Genomic DNA, 22,818 nt, shown 5'->3' with positions numbered 1-22,818 from the left:
CCTGAAAAAGTGTCTAGAAACATTGGTCATGTCCAAAAATTCAGTTTTGGTTCAGTACATTGATGACCTACTGGTGGCATCAAAAACACGAGAAGATTGTGTCACCTCCACTCACACCACACAGTGGACGTCTGTACAGCAAACACTAAGAATCTCATGCACGCTCCCTTCACTACCATGCACCCTCTCTCAACAGGACAAACCCATCAACTCATACTCATCGCCAAGTAGCCCCTTTGTGGTGCATAGTGTGCCATATAAATTCAGCAATCAAATCAATGAAATGCAGACTCCGCAGTTCTCCATCAACCAATATTGCAAATAACATCACACAATATAATCCGGATGCATTCTGCATAAGGGACATGGTTCTTACTGATATCTACACCCATCTCAGATGCCCTTCTCTGCAGGCTGCAACATCCATTGTGCAAACCACACACACAACACTTGTATCCACATGCCCACCTGCTCCATCAACGACTGACCAGGTGACGGCATTCATGCACTTCACCTTCCATTTTCTACTCTCACTATCCCAATCACCTTCAGGCTATTCTTATGGACCCAACAAGAACTTCACCAAAGAAATGTGAGAACGTATCATGACTGCCTTTGTCAAACACACCTATACCACATCTCTGAGAGGCACCAACCTCTTAGAAGACTCACACACCACACAAATTAAAGATATCTGTGACACCCTGAAAATCATACAACACACTATTGAACTACTGATTCAAAAGTCAATATCATTATCATAACCAACTCTCCTCCAATCCAGTGCAATCAACAAACCACCACCTTCCAACCACAAACCACCTTCTGGCTGTGCCATTACTTTCTCCCTCCTCAATGCCACAGCAATACATCGAGCCCAAAAACAAAATAATGCTTCTTCAAAGGCTTCCCTAAGAACTCACTTCAAGTGGAACTCAACATGCTCTCTGACACCAACCAGCCAATAACAGACATCAATAACTCCACAATGTTCAAAACACTGTCTTGAAAAATGTTTAATATACAAACACACCTTACAAAATGACCCTCCAAACCCAAACCGTCAACTGCATGGTACTCTGAAGAGCTCATTAAAAATGAGTTTACCATACACAGACAAGAAATGGAAATGGACCAGAGACTCCGAGGACTCAAAAAACTCTGCTGTCCATGAAGGCTCTTCATTACCTCAAGCAATGCCACTTTACAGAAATGGCCAGCAACAAAGTTCCCACAGAATCTGAGCACTCTTGAAAGGAGGTTAAACACTCACTGAACCAAGGCAGTCAAGCACTGCTTCATTCCCCCTACAAAACCTGCAAATGCTTCAGTCAATTGACAAGGGCAATAGCATAAATCAGGTTTCCACCAAAACGACAAGCAAGATTGGAACTCACATCAGTATCACCATGCAGAAATCCAATCCTGTCTCCAGTCCCTCTTTAAATCACCTCAAAATGTCAGCCTTTTGTCCCCATGTACACATTGACCTCCTCAAAATTGTTAGCTCCTTCTCGGCACTCACTTATGAAAATGGCATTTTGCCTACATTCATCATGAGATCCCTCCATTGAAATTCCTTCACACCTCTGCTCAACACTGCCAACACCTTCCTCAATCAGCACACCTTCCCAGATGACCTCAAAGTAGGAAAATGCATCCCCTTACTGACAAAGCCATTCATGACACAGGCATGTTTGCAAGTTATTGCCTGATTCAATTCATCAGAAAAATAATTGAGAAAGCAGTATGGATTCAACTACAAAATCCTAATAATTAAGAAAACCCTCCTCGAGGACCACCGTTGTGACTTCAAATCATACTGCAGCACAAAAAATGCTACCCTTCCCGTAGTCAACAATGCCCTCCTAGTTACTGACCACAATGATCTGTGTCTTCTGATACATCTCAAACTCTCAACAGCTTTTGACACCGTCTGTGGCCAAACACTGATTCACATTGCCTTTTCTGAGAGAGATCTCCAGGCATTCACCTCCTACATAGCCACGCACCACTGATTTATGGAGATGACAGTCTCTAGGTCCCAGGAAGTCCCTATCCTTTCCAGGGTTCTCCAAGAGTCCATCCTGTCACCTATCATCAAACTGTAAATGGAACCCGTAGGATTCTGATTCACTGATAGCAGCATCAAGCTACATCAATATGCTAACCACATGCAGCTCTTACAGAAAATCATCATTCATAATGATGTTCAGCAACTCAAATCTACCTTGGCCAAGTCCTAATTCTTCCTGTTTCTTAAAAGTAACAAAAATCACATATTTAAGCCTGAAATGAATCTGGTCAGTTTCATCTCCAATCTCCAATCTGATATTCAAAGCAAAATCACCCCTGGCATAGGCCTCTCCTTCAAAGAACACATGGCACAACGTGGAACAAAGTTTCTCTCCTTAAGATAGTGAAATCTTTCCTATCTGAAAGATGCTTTAGAAAGACACTCCTTGACTTTGTCTTTTCACACCTTGAAAGAGGCAACAACCATCTAAAAAATCTCACCAACACCACATTGACCCCTCTTAAGCGCATCCCTGATGTTGCAGTATGTCCCGTCAAAGGTCAGAAGGAGTTTGATTTTGTAACTCATATGGCTCCAATCTGAGTATTTACATTGGCTTCCTCTCCAAACCTGTATGGTATTTAAGATCATATGCATCACCTCCAAGGTCACCAACAATAGCACCACTACATATCTAAGCAAGAAAATACCCACCTCAGAAAGATACCGTCAGACAAAAAACAATAATACAGAGCATGTTGATAATCTTGGAATCGTCGTACAGGAGTGGGTGTAATAAAAGTATATGGGAGATGGGCTGCTTTAGACAAATGTACCCATTGAAGAAATGTGAATGCAGGAATGGAGGCCTTCTGCCCTTTGCAGGCCGCCATCCCTGTATACACAGAGATTCACACAGGTTGCAAAATGCCTCCCGATACATTAATTTTCATGAGGCAGGTAGTTTTGCCACTTCCTGTCAATATCAATTTTGCAATGACTTATTGATACATCATTTACCTCGCAAACATCTTGGCAGTTTGCAACCGACCACTGTACAATTTGCACAGACTGGTTTGAGGTCTGCCTAATGATTCATCAGGCTACATGACACTGATACTATTTGTCACTGTGGATCACACATTCAGCACCAAGTCCAATATGGGTTGTTTTTTCACTTGCAATGTTTGCTTACAGTGCTGCTACAACTGTAATCTGCCTTAATTTATCCTTATGATTATAAACATTTGATGCCCAGTACATTTCTCAAAGAATCTTTGCCTGAGTCTCCCTTTCTTCTCCCTGCTTATGTCATGTACATGCATTTATAATTGTCCTGTATAATCATACCAGTTGAGAACTGTTGTCCTTTAGCTCTCATACCCATAGTCTTAAACATTATCAGCTCTTCATATGTGTTACTCAGTACAGCACACTTACAAACTGTGAAATATTTGGTGTCCAAAAGCTTTTCTCCAACTTTACGCCTGCCTTTACCAGGTGCACATTTTTGGCACAATGTCCTGCCTACAAATGTTAGCAGATAGGGTTTTTATATCTAAATCTATGGGTGGCTGCATGGGACTCCCCCCTTGAGGCACATTAGCACAAAGAAGCTCATTGAGCTACTTTTTGCTACTTTACAACACAAAAAAGTTTGTTTTGGAAAGTAAAGCCCAAATCCACTGTACTATTAGGGTCAATTTCGGTCACACTACACCGCTGAAAGTTCTGGTCCACTAAGTTCTGGGGAACACAGATTTGCTTCATTAATAATTGTTTACTAGTTTGTAGCATAGATTCATGCTTATACTGGGAAGGAATTCCCCACATACTCTGTGCGTTTATCACCCAAAACAATAGACGTTTGTGAGCGAGCTTGAATAAAAAAAAATAACAACAAAAAAACTAACTACCCATTAGAATACAATACTTTTGCAGTTCATAGTTTGAGGAAAAGATTTCTTCCATTTTTGAAGGCTGCTCCAGTGGAGCAGTTCATTTATAAAAGCTCCACAACAATGCACATCGACAACGACACATTACCAAATGAAAGACTTGATCATCTAGATTACTGTATGCACGCATTTTATTTCTGATATCTGCTTCCAGATCATTGCATTAAATTGTACACTCTTGAAGATACACACATTGAATTGCAATTTTAGAATCTGGCGGGTTTTGTTCTGAAACCAATTGGGAAAGGAAAGGAGCTTTGCTGATGAAGCAGTACATTGACTTGGGTGAGGCTGGGAATGCTTGCTTACCCCTCTCTGCCCTTGTCAGTTTTTGTGGGGTTGATAAATACATTCGGAACTAGAATCCCAATCTGTTCTTACGTCTTTTGGATTATATTACAATCGAATACACATTGCTAAACACACTTTACACCTCTGCTGCTTTTGAGAATGTTGGGCACAGATAAAAAATTTATTTGCCATAAGTAATCAATTTTAACCATGGCTATGAAACAAACTACAGAACGTCTAAACACGTTAATTTGCATTTTGAACATGCATCCTGTGATGGTGAAGGATAAGGGAGACGGGCAGCTGGGAAATGTTGGCTTAGAGGGCAGTGTCTTCAGTCTGTGATCCAAACAGCTTCTCTGCAGTCTTTCTTCCATCATACTTTGGGAGATTTCCTCCAAAATCTGCTGGCAAGATGTCCGCATCGATTTCTTTGTAGAACGACTCCAAGTCATCTCCATGGACGAAGACCTTAGTACGAGATAAGCACATGCGACAGAGCAAGAAAAGGAATTAGGATTCAATTTTGGGGGATGTAGGAGGTGTATGAAACATTGTGATGTAAATTACAAGAAAAGGTACTATAAAGAAGGCATGGGCACAATGCATTGACACTCTTTCATGCAGTATTTCTGATAAAAAGTCTGAAGTCCACATTTGTGTAACAACTCCAGTGCACATATGCCTATATCTGGTGCCTCTGGGAGCAGCACTTCAACATCTGTGTTTTTGAGCCATTCATGTTACTGAGAAGAGAACTAGATGTTCAGAGCACTGTCCAATGTGGTTCTCTTCCCTCTAAAAGCTCCTGTGTATTTCCAGTTTCTAATGACAAAGCTAATCTCACACTAGACTGGGCCTATTTTATATTTTCTGACTCAGCTGGGGGATCTGGAGGCAGCATGCACACTTCTAGCCAGTGAGAATAAACCTTAAGCTAGTTTACATGAAGGTACGTATGTGCATAGGGTATGTGAAAGTGTTGAATTCTTGAACCAACTTGCACCCTGTAAAGCGACAGACATCCAAATGATCTTTGGTCTTAGAATTTGGACACTCTCTGAAGGAAATGAGGTACATTCCCATTAGTTGGGGGTCTAACTGACCATTATATTCACTATCCAACCTATTTTGTTTTCAAAAAGCTGAAAACCGATCTTTCAAACATCATCTCATCAATGGTTTTCTAGTTTGATGCCTGCCCCGTGAAGAGTTCTCACTACTTTCCACCCCACTCTGTAGCTATATTTGAGCGATGCAGCTCACATGCATATGTACAAAGCACCATGAACAGTGGTGTCTAGAAGTGAAGTTTAGGGTGGCACAGATAAAACTGGTGGGGCCACTTACAAAGAATGGCAATTTTAGCGATCATTTTAGTCATTCAAAGGTGGAGCACGTAACAATATACTGCGGTGCGGGGTTCTTTTTGATTTATTAGAAAACAAGGGTGTGCCATTAAGTCAGGCAACCTTGATTGTGAAATTCATGCTTGGAAATTAGTCTGCTTTTGAGATCTGATTTGGAAGGTCCTTAAGGACATTCAAAGATGGCACCTACACAGAATGCCATGATCCGAGGAACACATGCTATGGATGACTCTGGATGTAACGGTACTGAGACTGGTGAGGGTATGATAATAGGTGGTCCGTTTGGCTTTGGAAGTGCCCGCATTTACTTAATTCTGATGCCGGACTTTTGCTTAAACATTTGTTTTATATACGGTGCACATGCTTTTACTCAAGTAGTCGGACGAGACATTTACCACACTAGGACCATGCGGTATTACTTTGGTGAGTTAAATAGTTGTTTGGTTATAGTATGGGCTTAGGAATAGAGAGGGGGATAACAGATAGTTGATTTAATGTAATATTGCGTTTTCAGAACCACTTAAAATGTTTGCCTGAGATTTTTACTGAATTGACCAGATAAGGGTCTACAATCCGGATAACTGGTATGGAAATGTACTGAATAAATACATAGACTTTATAAAGCGACTCGGTCTGATTACAGAGTTAACTTGCTTTAATTTTATGTACAGAACAGATGGATATCTATAAAGATAGGACAGGTATCCTAGTTTTTCATATATATTGGTGTGTGGTGATTTTTGGCTTGGAACAAGGGACCTTTACACATTGTTTGGTCTGAGGCTTAGGACAAATGCACTATTTGTGTGGTAGTCCATGATTAATACAAACATGGGATTAGTTTATATAAGTGGGGTGGACTTTGTTATGATGTGGCAAGTCTGTAACTATGTATTGGACAATGACATCTAACTGAATAAGCGCTAAAATTAAAAAATATTTTTTAACACATGGTTGATCTGCTGTATGGACGTCTACTCTGCGGTCCCAGTTTTCACTTGTATAAAGAAAAAAACACAATTGAAGTCACAGAGTGATGTTTTCCTGTGTATAGAATATACTGTTGAGTGTATACCAGTATATTTTTTTGCTTGAAATTTTAGCCCTGATGAAGTAATAAATTCGAACGAAACACATGTTGACAAAACTGAAAAGATTCAAAATAATAAAGCATTTCATAACGGTTAAGACTGAAAAGCGACGATTGAAGACTGATTACATAAATTGTGTCTATACTCTTGCATGTGCATAAGGCTGTATATAAGTTTACTAAACACCTATGGGCTTGATTTTTGGATGTAGAGCATAAAGATAACAAATTATTTAAAAGGGCTTTGTCGTTATTTGAGAATTCAGAAAATATGTCCTTATTTTAGTTGTTTAGAGCACTTGGAGGAGAGTGCAGAGGCAACAAGTTGACCATGTTTGGCATGGGGAGGGGCAGTGGGTGCACAATAGCCCATGGAGAGCAGGGAAAAAGGGGTCTGGGGCAAAAAACAAACCATGCAGTATAGGCATGAGATGCTGTGGCAATATAAAAGATCATTGAGGGCAGAAGGAACAGGCAGTGGCAGTACAACCATACATGCTAACAGCCCTGATTCATGCAGGAGACTCTTGATGTTTTAAGCCCAAAAGGGCTTTATTTTATCTGTCTCCTTCCTAAAACCTCCTCTTTTTCATGTAAATCAATGAGGAAAATCAATTTCCCAGGTTCATTTTGCAAAAATCTCCCACTTGCTAAGTTCAAAATGTTGGCAAGTATGGTACATTGGTTCACGGAGGGCAGGAGGAATGGGGAAGTGACATGGACTCGGAAAACAGAGGACAGGAGGGAGTCCCCACCCTGACCATTCAGGCAGGCATCAGGGGTTGTAGCAGCACAGTACACCCACCATACAGGGCAAGCGGGACGGCAGTACAGCGCAACGGACAATGGAAAGCAATAGGGAAGGGACAGGGCCATGCACATGGACAACAGAGAGCCGAGAGGAAAGAGGCAATGACAGCAAGCTGACCATACCAGACAGACAGCAGGAACAGTTGCAGCATAACAGACCATGACAGGCAGGAGGGAGGGAGCAGGGGCACAACAATGGACTAGACAAGGCAGGAGGGAGGGGATAGGGGTCTGCACATGGAAAGCAGAGGGCAGAGGGCAAGCGGTCAGGGCAGGAGCAGCAAGCTGCCCATGGAGGGCAGGCGGGATGGGCACAGGAAGCTCAACACACCATGGAGGGCAACAGTGAGACTATAATGGTATACACACAGACAATGGAGGGAAGGTGGAAGGGGTCAGAGGCAGCAAGCTGACCACACAGGGCAGATGGGAGGGGCTGTGGCAGCACAGAAGAGCATGCATGGCAAGCAGGAGGGTTAGTGGCAGCACAACGGCCATGGTGGGCAAGAGGGAGGGGGCAGGGCCATGCACAAAAAGGAAGGGGCTGGACACAGACAAAAGAGGACAGTGGAAGGGGTTTCACTTCCGTCAAGCAAGGGCCGAGAAAAAAGGGGGAGTCCCAAAACACTTTTTTTCCATGGTAATATTATGGGAAACTTTAGACATGGCTACAGCCCAAACTGTTGAACAGAATTACACCAATTTTGGCAAAAAGTAGCGCTTGGACCAGAAAGCGACCATTTTGTTAAATGGTGTAAATCAGTTAAGTAGTTGCTGAGAAATTGAAAGATTTCTCAGATATACAACTGTGGCTGCAATGGATCCGCAACTCCTCCCGATCTCGTGCCTGAGATTTGATTGGCTGCCAAAACTTCAAACCAGGAAGTGTTGGCAGCCATCTTGTGACTCGGTTGAACGGAGTCCCAAGAAATAACATTAAAAAAAATATAAGGGGGCAGGATGGAAACACCCTGACACACTGGGCCTCTTGGACGGGTCCCAGTGGGACCCTCCAGGGCCCAAAAAATGTTTTCTTTAATCTGTGGGAGATGCGTTGGATCTGTGAATCCCTCCGAAACATTTTATAAAATGAAATGTGGGTTGCCGCGCTTCGTTTAATTAGGTCCCTAGGAGGGCCAGTTAAAGAAGCAATTAGATATAATGATGAGAGGGCCCCTTTGTGCCCCCCGCAGCCTCAGGGACTGCCACCTCCCCTGGGCTAATTGAAGGAAATGTGGGGACCACACGGCGACCTGCAGCCCCAAGGACTACCACCTCCTGGGGCTATATTTATAAATAATGCATGGGGTCTCCAGCCCCCCATGCAACCTTGGGGACCGCCACCACCCCAGGGCTATTTATAAAAACAACGCATAGGGGGCGCCAAGCCCCCCCCACAACGACGAGGACAACCACCTCCTTGGGGCTTAATTTTTGTTGGAGGGTGACCCCTTGTGGAGCTGTAAACAACCCTTGGCACCGCCACCCCCAGAGCTGGATCCAGCCTTGAGGCTCCCCTAGCGGTCCCCAATGACCTGACGATGCCCTGCGGGATGGGATCCTAGGGGCAATATCGGCCCAGGGAGGGGATGCTGTTACCTCCAGTAAGTCCCACACAGTGGGAACGCTAAGAAGCCTTCCTGGTACCTCCTGTACAAAGCGGGATTCCTGAGAGCTGGCCGGAGGCCCAGACCCCTTTTTCCACCACTCTGCAAACGCGATTACTACTTAAAAAAACATAGAAATTCACTGAAAAAACAAAGGTTACAGGGACATTGTAGTTAGGAATTAGCTTTTAAAAAACCTTAGAAATTCACTGAAAGAACCAAATGTTACAGATACATTATACTAAGGAATTAGCTTTTTAAAAAACCTTAGAAATACACAGAAAAAAACAAAGGTTACAGGGAAGTTATAGTTAGTGGCAGTTTTCTCGTACAAAGCCAGAGAGTGTCTATGTTCACTGCTCAAAAACTAAAAGTACACCATTTGAGGTGGGTCTGTGGTGAGGCACTCACCCTCTCCAGCAGTTTGCTTTTCAGAAATGGTTTGACGACGTTGTATGTGGTGGTGAAATACCAAGGCTGGTGGATGAAATGAACTGCCTTGAATCGAGCAGGGAACGAATCCTACAAAATAAAGATATACTTTGTAAGCCAAACAAAAGATTACAAGAGTATTTTCAGTTTTGTACAATACCTCTTTCTTGCAGAACCCCCAGCAGCAATAGTATAGTAACTACCATTACTTTAAAACAGGAATGAAACCAAGACCCACAACGAAACATTATGTATTCTAGTGTTTGAGTGATGTCATACACAGCCCACTAATTCCGTAGCTGGCCTCTTCATCAGCCCCTGGCTTGTTCTGCAACGGACCTGTACTATTTCTCATTCAAAAGGTGCTTATTGAAGTATATTATTATATAACTTAAAACATGATGTTCATAATTATTTCTATGTTAAGCTGGTCCAGTGTTTCTATTTGGTTTTCTATTGTTACTGTGAGCTTCTGTCTTTTCTCGGCCATCGGTTAGTTGCAGCCCTAGTGCGTCTCTCGAACATCATCATTGTTTCCCCCTGTAGGACAGCGGAGAGCTGCTCTTTTGCGAATGTGAGTTTTAGTTATTTTTTTACATTTGCATTTTCTATTTCTTTTTGTGAGAAGGGTAGGAACCAACATTGTTGTTAAATCGCAAGGTGGCTTAGGTATGCAGACACTGCTTGAAGTGGGATAAAAAAAGGTGCTGGAGGAGAGGTTTGGGGGGGTGAGGGTAACAGGGGCGTGGCTAAAGAAGTGTAACTAGGAATCCATTCCAAGCACATGGTCTATGTAATGTAGAACATAGCCTGTGGTTCACACAGCAGGCCACCTGACGGGTATCTGGGCGCCTAACTGGGAGGTTACTACCATTTTATCCAGACATGACACAACACAACATGCACCTAAAAAAGGCCAGACCTATTGGCTTTGCCATTGCGTGTTAGCAATATCAAAAGAGTACAATCATTATTTTCCTGTGAATAATTAGAATGGAAAATGTTTCACTTCTGAGAATATCAGACATGATTATGTTCTGTGGAAGGGATATTGACCTTCGGAGTATCTCAATCACTCCCATACTCCCTTTCATTCCAATTCTGTCGGAAGTCTCTAAACCTATTAGTTAATTTTCACCCTTCTCCTTCTGCACATACTTCATTTCATCTCCTGCACTATCCCACCCTTCCCGCACAGCTCACCCACTCACCTGTAAGCACAGCATTTTCGTTTCCTCTGGTACAGTTCATATTTCAACAGCTGCCTACCACCTACAGACACTCTACGATAATTACATCTAAGACATAAGTGACCATCACTCAATGCACTCTGCGGAAACCAAGGAGTGGATGAGCTTGTAGTCTGGACACCTTTATGACGCACTGGCAGGCAATGTGGGAAATTTGCGCTGCCTTCAGCCTAAACTCCAGAGCTCTCAAACATGCCCCGTCATGAACATGGGAGCGCACCCAGACAACTGGAGGTGACTCAGTTTGCAGTGGGCACTACACAGTAGCCATCTGTTGCAAGTAAGAAGCAACTGAAATAGAACATCTGGAAAAAGCAAATACACTTAGGAAAGCAAGATGAAGTAAAACGTAAATGGTAAACAGACTGCATGACGTGTATCACTGCGAGGGGTTTTTGCGGTAATTCTGAAGAGAACGATAATTGTTTTGCCCAATTGAGACCCGTTTAAAGTCAGTTTTTAATTACCCCGCATAACCCACCTAATTTACAGCCCTGCATTCTGGGGTCGCCCATTTACAGTCCAGTTTTTGGCTTTACTTATATAAATCTCTGTTGGGGGGGAAAGGGTGAATATCGGCACACACTCTTCCCCTTTAGAGCGTACACTGCAAAGCTGATGCTTTGGGGGATGGTTTCTATGGTTGCAAAGCTTCTCTCCTCGGTACAGCAAGTTTTATTCCTTGGCATTTTCAGGAATAAAGTGTGCCTAGCTGATATTTTAAATGCCGTTTAGGATTTTGTTTCCTTAAGAAAATTCTAGCTAGTGAACTTAATTTACTTTTGCTAGGGGCACACTGACTGTGCGTTGCTCGACTTTGGGGTTTTTTCAGGATGTTGCTGGGGATCTTCAGTGTAGGTGTTCTACCATCTGACTTAATTTTGTCATGAACACACAGAGGCGCATAGTACAGATATTAATCAAGGCAACGTTCTAGGGCGGACCCTGGAAGTTTCTCCCTTCATTTTGTATCAGACGAAATGGAGGATAAGGACGTCATTTAGGGGTTGCGAGGGATGGCAGCTGCGACCCTTGCGACCCCTAAGCACTGCCTTTACGACCGCTGTGCTCAGAGGTGGCAAGACCAGTGCCAAGAATGCAGAGGCTACGGTCTCCGGCCTCCTTATTTTCGGCGCCGCTGGGATACATATTAATAAGCAGCACCAGGATTTCTGACAGTGGGCTTTGAAGGGCTTCTTACAGACTCCGTGGCCTGTGCTGCTCCTGCTGCAAAGCGTGGGCCCAGAATTGTTGTTTACAGTTTTTTCTTTTTGTGGAGTTGGACTGTGTCAATTGTTATAATGAATATACATTTTGGGCACTGGGCGCCATCTCTACTTCAAGACATATAAACCACCTTGACACTGGTTGCTTTCCTTTCAGGGCCTGGCTGCCACAGCCCTGCACACTCAAAAACTCACATTTACGCCCTCCAACTCCTCGACTGCAGACTTCGGCTGCGTGGTATGCCATGGAGGAGAAGGGTCGAGGCGGGAGCAGAAGCAAGGAGGTAAGAGAGGGCTGTGATAGTCAGATTAGATGAACACCTAATGTTAATGACGCAAACACAGAGCTGCTAATATCCAAGGTTTAGATGGGCTTATTGCGATGAGGAACAGAGAAACATTACAGAGTTAAGAATTGCATACCACCCAGCTCCGAACTGTAAATACATGCAAGCGGTGGGACTGACTCGGTTGGGTTAGGCTGTAGCAAGTAATGTACTAGGCTGCAAGCATATTTGCATTCCGTTCACATTAAATTATGGAAAAGAGAGACGTCAATGACTTCTTTGCATAATTTACTGTACGTATGTGGGAAAATAAAGTGCAGGAAACCAAAGCTACATTTCCCAGCATATGTGCAGTAGGGCAAATACCGCAGCATGCATTCATTTACAGCTCACAGCATGGTGACAAGGAGGGCAGCATTAAATTCAACATTTTGTGTTTTTCCTTTCATATTGACCAAGCCACCAACTTCCATATTCAGAGGCCTTGAGCGACATCAGCTGCATGTCCCTTACAACCCCTGCACATTGTAACCATTAGCTGTGTACAGGACCTTCGGGGGCTCTGCAGGGCCCTAAGAGTGTACTCTCAGATGGTAAATTGGAAAAAGGATGGGTCGCACTAAAGATGTACTGAAAACCGTAGCCACAGCAACATTATTTTTCATTTCAGAGATGCTAACCATGAGCAATGTGAAGAGCTTATGAGAACCGCCAACAAACAAACAGGGGATGTAACCCATAACCTTTAGTGTACCCCAAATTCTCTGTATCCATGTTAAATTAATAGTCATCCCCCACCCCGTTGACAACATGCAGTTTGCTTAAAGATGTGGGGGCATATTTACAAGCCCCTATTGCCAGAGGAACGCCACATTTTATGACGTTCCTGTGGCGATAAACCCATCTCCTTGTTAACGTGGCTTAACGCTGCTTTGTAAATAAGGCCCCTGGTCCTTTAATCATTGTAGTGCTACATGTTTGTTCTTGCACAGTGTGCCCAGGAGAACAGGAGTCTCACCACCAATCAAACAGGTGACTGATTGCGTAGGAACACTGCAGGCTACACCACCCTTGCATTACTCTGTGTCGTTTATTGTTGGACTTCTGATATAGTGTGGCCTCTGCACAAGGGAGGGGTAGGGTTAAAAAGGACCTGTACACAATCTGTAACTCTGCATTTCATTTGACACACTCTGTGCAGGCACAGCTTCAGATTAAGTAAATTGCTTTTCTGTTTTGTCAGCGTTTATTTTATGCATTTGCGTTATTTTTATTAATTTCCACTGAGCTGATAGAAAACAGCCAAATATCACAGTGCAGTTGTGCTTGGCAATTTTTTCTATGAAATTAACCAATGTTTATGGGGCTGGATGTTTGCTGCTTCCAACCAAATGGCCTCAGTAGCTCATTTAATAATTTGCTGACGTTCGTATATTTTTGATTTTGACTGGTTAAGAAATAGGCAGATTTTTCCTGGTGCAAGTCATCTCACCTCCACTACAAGTTATTAGCTGTTCCGAGTACTGGAAGCTATCGGGCAGATAGGGCTGTGGGAGGATTATTGGGCAGTATTTGTGTTAGCATTTCTTCAGTAAGTGGTATTGTATGTCACCACGATAAGAGTGAATTGTGAGATGTAGTAAGGAAAATGCCCCTTCCCTGTGGGTACTGACCTGTGACATTCCTGTATTTATCTGGAGTTGGTACTGATGATTGCATGTTTACTGTTGTGTCACTGTAGGGCCAGATTTCTGTCACATGCTGCCAGCCATGAAGTGTGTCATGTATGTACTGCTGGAAGCTCTCTCCATATATGCTGGCAGGTCAGTCAGTGTGTTTTACACTATTTTCGACCATGTATGTGCGTAACATATTTAAGATCAATTATGTGAACTAGACTCACAATGTCAACACTTTTAAGATCACAATAAAGCTTGAAACAGCCTTGGCACACCCAGCCCTTGCCTAACACACAATCAAAGTACTTGAATAGTTCGTGTGCTCTTTCAAAACCTCTACATTTATTTTGCGCTTCAAAATGTTCAATTTGGAGCCTTTTTCAAAGTTTTCATAGTGAAATCCCCATTGAAGAAACTAGGCGTTCTCATTTCACTCGCTGGCTCGAATTTTGTTTTTGCACATTTTCCAATCAGGCTGCGGGTGCACCAATGATGGAAGTGGGTGGCATCAATGGGATAACTGGGTGCTACCATCCATGGAACAATGTTGGGTATCTTCAATTATTTTTCGTCAAACTAAGTTCTGAATTTTTATTACAGTTATAATGAATAATATTGTATTATTCACTGTTATTGTAAACAAGAATGGAGCACCAGGTAATGGAGCAAGACCTTTACTAGCAGCTGAGGTAAGTAAATACTTTTAAATATATGTTCTATGCATGCTGGTGGGTGAGAGCGAGTTTCTGTGAGAGAGAACTTTTGTATGTGATAACATGTTTATATGTGAACACTTGTGTATTTGAGTGAAAGTGACCAAGAGTCGGTCAGTGAATGAGAAAGAGTGAGATTGATCGTCAGGGTATATGAGTGAGTGAGAATGAGTTAGAGTTAGAGTGACTACAATTGAGAGATTGGGTGACTGAGAATTAATGAGTGTGAGAAGTGTTAGGGAGTATGAGTGAGATCGAGTGTGAGAAACAGTGAGTGGGAATGAGCGAGTCAGAGTGAGAGTGAGTGAGTAAAAGTAAGAATGTGTAAGAGTGATTTCGAGTGTGAGCGGGTGGGAAAGTATGAATGAGTCACAGTAAGAGTAAATGTGATTGAAAGTGAGTGAGTGTAAATGAATGAGTGCGCCAGAGTGAGTGAAATGTGGGATTCAGAATGACTAAGTTCAAATTAGTGTGAGTGAGAAAGTATGAGTAAATCAGAATGGGAATAAGTGAGAATGAAAGAGTGCAAATGAGTGGGAGTTAGTGAAAGTAAGAGTGAGTGCAAGAGCGAGTGAGAAATAACAAGCGAGTGCAAGTGAGTGAAAACTAATGAGAGAGACTGAGTGTGAGTGAGAATAAGTATGAATGAGTGAATGTAAGTGATCGTGAGTGAGAATGCGTTTTTATGCTGGTGAGTCTTCCATAGACCCTGGCATACGGAAGGTAATTCTTGTATTATAGAGGCACCTAAAACAAAATACAGCCACAGGCATACTTTAGGCAATGCTTAGCATGACAGGCACCTCTGAGAAAATACTGGCACTGGCATAGTGGAGGTAATTCTTGGCATGATGGACATCCATTCTAAAATACTGGCACTTGCATGCCAGATGAAATCCTTGGCATATGGGCACTCTTAGAAAACGCTGGCACTAGCACATTGGAGATAATTCTTGGCAGAAGGGAGGACAACCACGGCCTATGAGCTGGGGCAGCAATAACAAAATGCTGGCCCTAACATACTAGAGGTAATGTTTTTGACAGATAGGTCACCCATGACAAAAGTCTAGCACTCACATATTGTAAGTACTATTTGGCATGGGGGTACCCATGAAAAATGCTAGGCCTGTCACAATGAAGGCAATTCATAACACATAGGGGAACCCATAGCACATTTTGAGAAAGCTGTGGTCAACTAATGGGGAGCATCAGGTTTCATTGACTTGGAACACAATAAAGGACTTAGGGCCTTATGTAGGTGGGCTTGCATTTACCACTTCATAAATACCGAATCATACCGATTCGATATTTATGAAGTGGTAAATGCAATGTAGGTAATGAGTCGGTAAATATTACCGATTCGGAAAAATTCGGTAATTACCGAATCGGTATTTACCGATTCGGTAATGAGGCATACCTTCCCATTGATGGGAAGGTATGCCTCATTACTGAATCGGTAAATACCGATTCGGTAATGGGGGAGCACATGCAAGGGTGGCAGGGTGTCACATTGACACCCTGTTGCACCCCTGATTCGGCCATGTGTGCACATGTGGGGGACATACATGCACTAAGGGCATGTATGTCTGCCACATTGCACACTTAAACGTGCACAAAAATGCTTTTTGTCACCTATTCGTCATTTACCACCAACCTTTAGTTGTTAGTAAATAACGAATCCCCACACCCACCACACACTCCCCCTACATCTCATTTCATGATTCGGTATTTACCGAATCGGTAATATTACCGATTCGGTAAATACCGAATCATGAAATTCTCCCCCTACATCTCAAAAGCCAAAATACCGGTCGGTAACGGTATAATTACCGAAAATCGGCCGTTACCGACCGGTATTTGGCTTCCTACATGAGGCCCTCCATATTTAATGGGCATCCCTTTAGAGCCTAAAATGTTTAGCAAATTTATGTGAAAAGGTTGCTTTCAGAATGCATTATTTGATTCCAGTTTCTTCAGGGTTTTTTCAGGAGGATGACCCCAAACTTCCCATAGAGAAGTCGGGCTCACTTGTTTCACACACTCGTTAAGAGTTCAGTGCAAGGATTCTGACCCACTGAACAAAGTACCTTAAATCCTGGTTTGCAGGGCATTGTGAAGATCTGTGCCAAAAATGCATCACTGAGCCGAAGCGATGTGTCAGTTTCAAGGTGTGGCAATGATGCGGACTGAGGTCTCGCATCATCGTCGAGGATCCCATCAACGAGGGCTTGCGATGTGAAGTCCGGTGTTGAGGATGCGTCATGTAGTCAGGTGATGCGTCGGTTCCTAGGGGCTGCGGGGCTGTGATGCAGAGTCTAGTGTTGTCGTCAAGGCTGCTATCAACAAGGGAAGTGAGTGCCTGCGCCGAGGATGCGTCACGCAGCAGCAGTTTGGATGAGGTGATGGGCTGCATTACAGGAATTTGCAGCGGTACCGATCCACTCAGCAGTAGTGATGCATCGGTTCTGCTTGGGGTTGCGCCTCGCACAGGCAGTCCTACTTGCCCGATCTAAAGATCGCAATGTCATCTAGATAGGCGGCACTGAAGTTATCCAATCCAGCCAGGACCAGGTTAACCACCTGCTGGAAGGTGGCAGGGGAATACTTCAACCCCAAGGTCATTAACCCAGAACTTGAAGAGCCATCTTGGGGTAGAGAATGCAGACCTCTCTTTGGACCCCCTCAGTCAAGGCAATCTACCAGTACCTAGCTGTTATGTCAAATGTGCTGAGGAACTAACTCGAGGGATGGGTTGTCTGTCAGTCTTGGTAACTGTATTGTGCCCCTGGTAATCCACACACAACCTACATTCCGGGGTGGCACTGAAAGGGCTCAATAACCCCTAAGTCCAGCATTTTGCAGAATTACTCCATAATGCTAGCTCTCACCTTGTAAGACATTCAATAGATTTTACTCTTCACAGGCATGCAGTCCCCAGTGTCAATATTATGGGCACAACATGTAGTACATCCTGGGGTAAGGGAGAAGAGTGAGGGAAACTGCCCCAACAAATGTAAATGTAAATCTAGTATTTGTAAAGCATGAACAATTACCCTAGAGCTTCAAGGCTCTCGGGCAGTCGGGAAGATTAAGCGAGCTGTTGCCCAAGGTCACATGGTGCTGGGCTGGCCTGCTGCCAGTGCCGGGCATTGAACCGTGAACCCCCGTGTTCCAGCATCAGCCGCCCTGACCACTGTGCCACACCTATTCTGCAGTCCCTCTGATATTCTATGGTCAGAGTAGGGAAGAGTTTGACGCCATCCAATTGCCCAACCTGCTCCTTGGGAGAAAGGAAATCAGGGAGAGGTTCACTTGCCTCCTTCACTCCCTCATCCATGACTAGGAGCATGGTTACCTTGGACCTCTCAAAGTGGGGTTTGAGGTGATTGACGTGCAAAACTCTTAAAGGGTTCCTGGTAGTCTTGAGGTCCACCACTTTTGCGCTCTTTCACCTCATATGGCCCAGACCAGTGGCTTTCTTGTAATATCACCATTTCATGACCTGGGTGGCATCTAGATTCTCTTTGGCTTTCTTCCAGAAGCGATTTATCTGGGTATTGACTGCCAGCAGACAGATGATCACAACCTGGGTGGCCTTCTCTGGAGGCTGCTTGCAGTCCTTCTTCACCAGACTGAGCGGTCCTCTCAAAAGGTGCCCATAAAGAAGTTCAAAGGAGCTGAAGCCAACTCCCTTATACGGTACCTCCCTGTAGGCAATCAAAAGGCATGGCAGGAGGATGTCTCACTGCTGCCTCAAGGGCTCTGATAGGATCACAATCATGCCTTTTAGGGGCTTGTTGAACCTTTCAATAAACCCATTAGTCTGGGGATGGTAAGGAGTGGAGAACTTTTAGATTACCACTGCACTCCTTCCACATGGACTCCGCCATGAAGTTGGTAGCACCTCCTTGGTGAACCCCATACGGTTAAAGATCCCTGCCCACCGCAGGTGCAGTCACCATCCTTAGAGATGCAAGCTCTGGGGACTGGGTGACATGGTCCACCAAGACCAGTGTGAACCTGTTGCCAAGGGCTGCCTGCGGATCAAGAGGTCCAACAAAGTCAATGCCCACCCATTCAAACAGAGTGGAGTGACAGGGAAGGGCTGTAGGGAACCCTTGTGCTTTCCTCCTGATTCCCACTGGCCTGGCAGGTAGGGCACAACCTACAGAATGCATCTGAAGCCATCCTCATACCGGGCCAGTTAAAGGGGGTGACAAGCCTCTCCGTGGTCTTGTCCTGACCTAGATGACCTGCTAGAGGAACACCATGAGGGAGCTCCAGTAGGAAGGCCCTGTAGCACTGAGGGATCACCAACACACAGGTTTCAACAGGTTTGGGAGTTTCAGGCTTGAGTTTCCTACATCCCTGGCTCTTCCTCCTTTTGGCAGACACCTGGGCCATTCTTCTAGGGCCCAAGTCCTCCTGACTACCCTCTCGGGTGGCCATGGGCCAGGTGGTCAGACACACCAGTGAGTGGAGAAGGGAACCGGAGGCATCCCGCCTGATGTTAAAATGGCGACCGTCTCTCTCCCTTGCAACTACGACACGGTAGGCTCCCCATGAGTCCCTCGGAAAAGGTGGTGTGGTTCCGGAGGGGTCCCAGGCCCAAACCTGCTACAAAGGTTTTTGACCACTGCAGTTGGAAGATGAAGAGACAACCACTCGATTCCTGACCCTAAGATGGCCCCCTAAAGAAGACCCCCCTACTATTGAGACTCAACTCAGCAAGCCTTAAGGACATGACGCATTGGGAAAGTTTCAGGGGGGCACCAAGACAACACACAAGGGTGCGCTACAAACCCCACAAAGGAGAGATATGGTGGGGGGGCGAGCTGAAGAGAAGAAGATGACTGCATCTATGCCGTGACAGAAGAGCCCCCAGCGGAGCTTCCGAGAGAGGTTCGGCTGCAGGAGTATGCAGGGAGAATGCTCTGGATTAGGTAGGGGAGGAGTACTCCGAAGCGCCCAGGGTCCCCCTACCACTGGAATCCTTCTCAAATGCCCAACACTCACCACTGCTGCTGGGAATGGGGAAGATCTACGGACTTTGGAACTGTCCCTCCCACCTCTCCTCTCTCCTCTCTCCTCTCTCCACTCTTGACATGGGGGCGAGCTGGAGGATGAGGCGGACGGCGTTTACCAGCAGCACCGTGACTGGTGCTCTTGATGGAACTTTATCGATGCCCCCTGGGTGGAAACCAAAACTGTCTGTACTTACTGGAGTCCCCGAGCAAATTTGGCTGATGCCCGGTGGAGCTGTCATATGCAGCTATAGAGGAGCTTGGCTCTGGTTCACCCCTCAGCCGGCACCTACCCATCAGGACCTTGGACATAGTTTTCCTCGCCTCCCTTCTGTGTTTTCCTACCTGCATTCCCTACCCCACCGTTTACCATTTCTCCTCTACCTCTTCACTCCCCATAAGACGTGTGTACGCGCTAATAATCTCACATAATTGTGTAATCTCATGCTTTTTTCTTTTCTCCTATGTCTATACTTGTCGATGTAATTATGAAAACTGCAACTCACTGATCTTCATGTAAAGCGCTATGATACCTCCGGGTCTAGCCAGCGCTATATAAAACTTTGCAAACAGACCCACTCAGAAAATCCTAACATCTCCAAGTGCAACCTGAGCTTCCCCTTATTCCAGATAGTGTGCTCTAGGCCACTGCAAAGCAGACAATCCATGGGTTTGGATAGACTCAAAGCTACCATCAAAGAACCGGAGACACCCCTGTCCCCAAAGGGAACCTGAGGCACTGGGTAGTGACTTTCATGGTTGTTGCTGCAACAATTTGGTGGAATGCATTAGGGACCACTTGCTCAGATGACATCTGACAGTTGTCATGCTGGCTTCAGTGTCTCACAGAGCCTCCACCCCTCTGTCCATTGATGGTGACCCAATGCCTGTATTTCCTAGTATTACTAGGCATGCAAATTCTCTGCACCATCTCTCCATCACACAGGGACACTAGATTAACAGGCTGCAATGGCAGGCCAGAGACAAGTTTAAAGTATTACATAAATGGATGTCACAGGCAGTGCTACATGCCCACTTGTAGCATTTAATGTACTGGCCATGGGCACAGTTAGTGCCACCTTACTAGAGTCTTTAAAGTAAATTAAATATGCCAATTGGGTATAAGCCAATCTTACCATGTTTTAAGGGGAAAGCATAGGCACTTTAGCACTGGTCAGCAGTGAAAATGGAAGCAGAGTCCTAAGGCCAGCAAAAACGAAGTCAACAAAACAGGAGGTCTGAAGGCAACATTTTAGGTGAAAACCACACCAAGGATGCCATGTCTAAAACCTATTAATAAAGGAATTTTTCTCAAGTTTACCCCAAGATATTTTTAGTCAATCTGGATCCCAGAGATTATGCAGTGTTGATTCCTTAAGAACTTTCTTCTACTGAGGTTGAGTCCAGCCTGGTTGTACCATTTTACCAGCGTGGGATGAGGTCGCAAAACATGAAGCATGCCACATCCAATAAGACCTGCTTCTTCAGTTCATTTTACAGCTAATTTATGACTTATCAGACTACTCCAGTCCGGTCTTTCCACTGTATCTTTGATGTTTGCTTGCTAGCAAAGAATTCACCTAATTGCTGCCAGTTTATCACCCAAATACAACAATAGGCAACTGAAAGACGACCAGTCAGATTTAGTGAAGGGTTTTTCACTTCACTGCATGAGCAAGAAACAATTGTTTTTTGTTAAAATCTAGAGATTACACAGCAGATGGTGGATTACAGCAGTAATGTGGCAAATCCATAATTACAAGGAAAAAGCAGCGGCTGAAGTATCACCTAATTGCAGTGGCCCTGGTTACAGTTTGATACATTTTGAACCTGTGGAAGAACATTATTGGTAAGAAGTGTTTCATATTCCTTTCATAATGGGGCTTCAGCTAGGCTTCAGTACTTTCTGTTGAGGGATGATACAGTGGGTTTTAAATGTAATTTCACGATAGACTCATAATGAACCTCTCGGTACTTGAAGCTGTTGTCTGACAAGTTAACAATTATTTCATGTCTTATTACCTTTAGATGAGTATGAGACGCAAAGGCTTTCAATGTACCTCAAAGAGATTTCTCCCCTAAGGGAATCTCTTATAATGTCAAAATGCTTTTCTAACACATTATTTTATCCAGGTTTTTCTAAGAATGTTAAATGATGTGTTGTTTAATGCCTCTTTAATACCTCCTCTAGTCTCTTAACTTGTAATTTCTTTCAAGAAGCTGTTGTGCTTGCTTTCTTTGCCCACCTCAGCAAAAACAAATTCAGATGGATAATGGGGGAGCAATAGATTGACGTATCCGCCTTTGGGGTTCATTCAGCCTTGGGCTGGGGCATCAAAAGCCTTAGTGTCGCTGAAGGTTGGAAGATATAATTCACTGAAATTATGTGGCTGGGCAGAGTTGACAAAATTATGCATCAAAAAAGGCAAAATATGCAGCATGATGCTGCACATTTTGTGACAGTATTACTTTATTATTTTGTCATTTTCAGACATGCTAACACTTTCTTATCAAGGTTTTCACCTAATTAGTACTACTTCAACAGTCAAATACTGCAATAATCTACTGAAAGGCAACCAGTCTAACTTTGGTAAGGGCCTTCCACTGTGCGGCAACACATGCAGTTGTATTTTTTTTAAACATTTGATCCAGTTGAGCTAGAAACTAAATGTTCTTTTGTTGAAATCTGCAACTGTGCAGCAGTAGATTGATTGTGTTGCAAATGTGGCAACCCATACTTAGGCCAAAAACAGCTACAACCACAGGTTCACATAGGACCAGATGTATCAAAGGGTTTTATCCATTCTGTTTCAATGGAAAAATGTGTTCGTACATATGGCCCATAAATTCTGTGGCCCAACTGGTCTTATGAATCTACTTTTACAACTTTCTGTTACAAATTGGTAGCTCATATAGCACTGAATGTGATTGAAAGACGTTAAACTTGTTATAATTGAACCTCCTGTGTTGCCCAAAAATGCAGAATCTTCCTCACTACCTTGACAGGAGGTTGACTAAAGACTCATAGACAAATATTTTCACTCCCATTATCTTCCTTAGCTAA

At 44.0% G+C, this 22,818-nt stretch overlaps 1 protein-coding gene across 1 annotated transcript in view; it reads right to left on the bottom strand.

Annotated features, from left to right (window-relative positions):
* Nucleotides 1–4,088: 4,088 nt before the first annotated feature.
* RLBP1 (retinaldehyde binding protein 1) overlaps nucleotides 4,089–22,818 on the bottom strand; it is a 172,850-nt gene continuing 154,120 nt past the window's right edge. The window contains exons 7-8 of the mRNA XM_085644451.1: nucleotides 9,555–9,665; nucleotides 4,089–4,737 (exon numbers count right to left, since the gene is read on the bottom strand). Coding sequence (XP_085500577.1) covers nucleotides 4,585–4,737; nucleotides 9,555–9,665 — 264 coding nt within the window. The 3' untranslated portion in view covers nucleotides 4,089–4,584. The remainder of the gene's footprint in view (nucleotides 4,738–9,554; nucleotides 9,666–22,818) is intronic.

Source organism: Triturus cristatus, chromosome 3_1 (genome assembly GCF_964204655.1).
Source record: "Triturus cristatus chromosome 3_1, aTriCri1.1, whole genome shotgun sequence".
Classification (NCBI taxonomy): domain Eukaryota; kingdom Metazoa; phylum Chordata; class Amphibia; order Caudata; family Salamandridae; genus Triturus; species Triturus cristatus.
The sequence above is the reverse complement of the archived record's forward strand: the minus strand, read 5'-3'. Positions and strand labels throughout refer to the sequence as shown.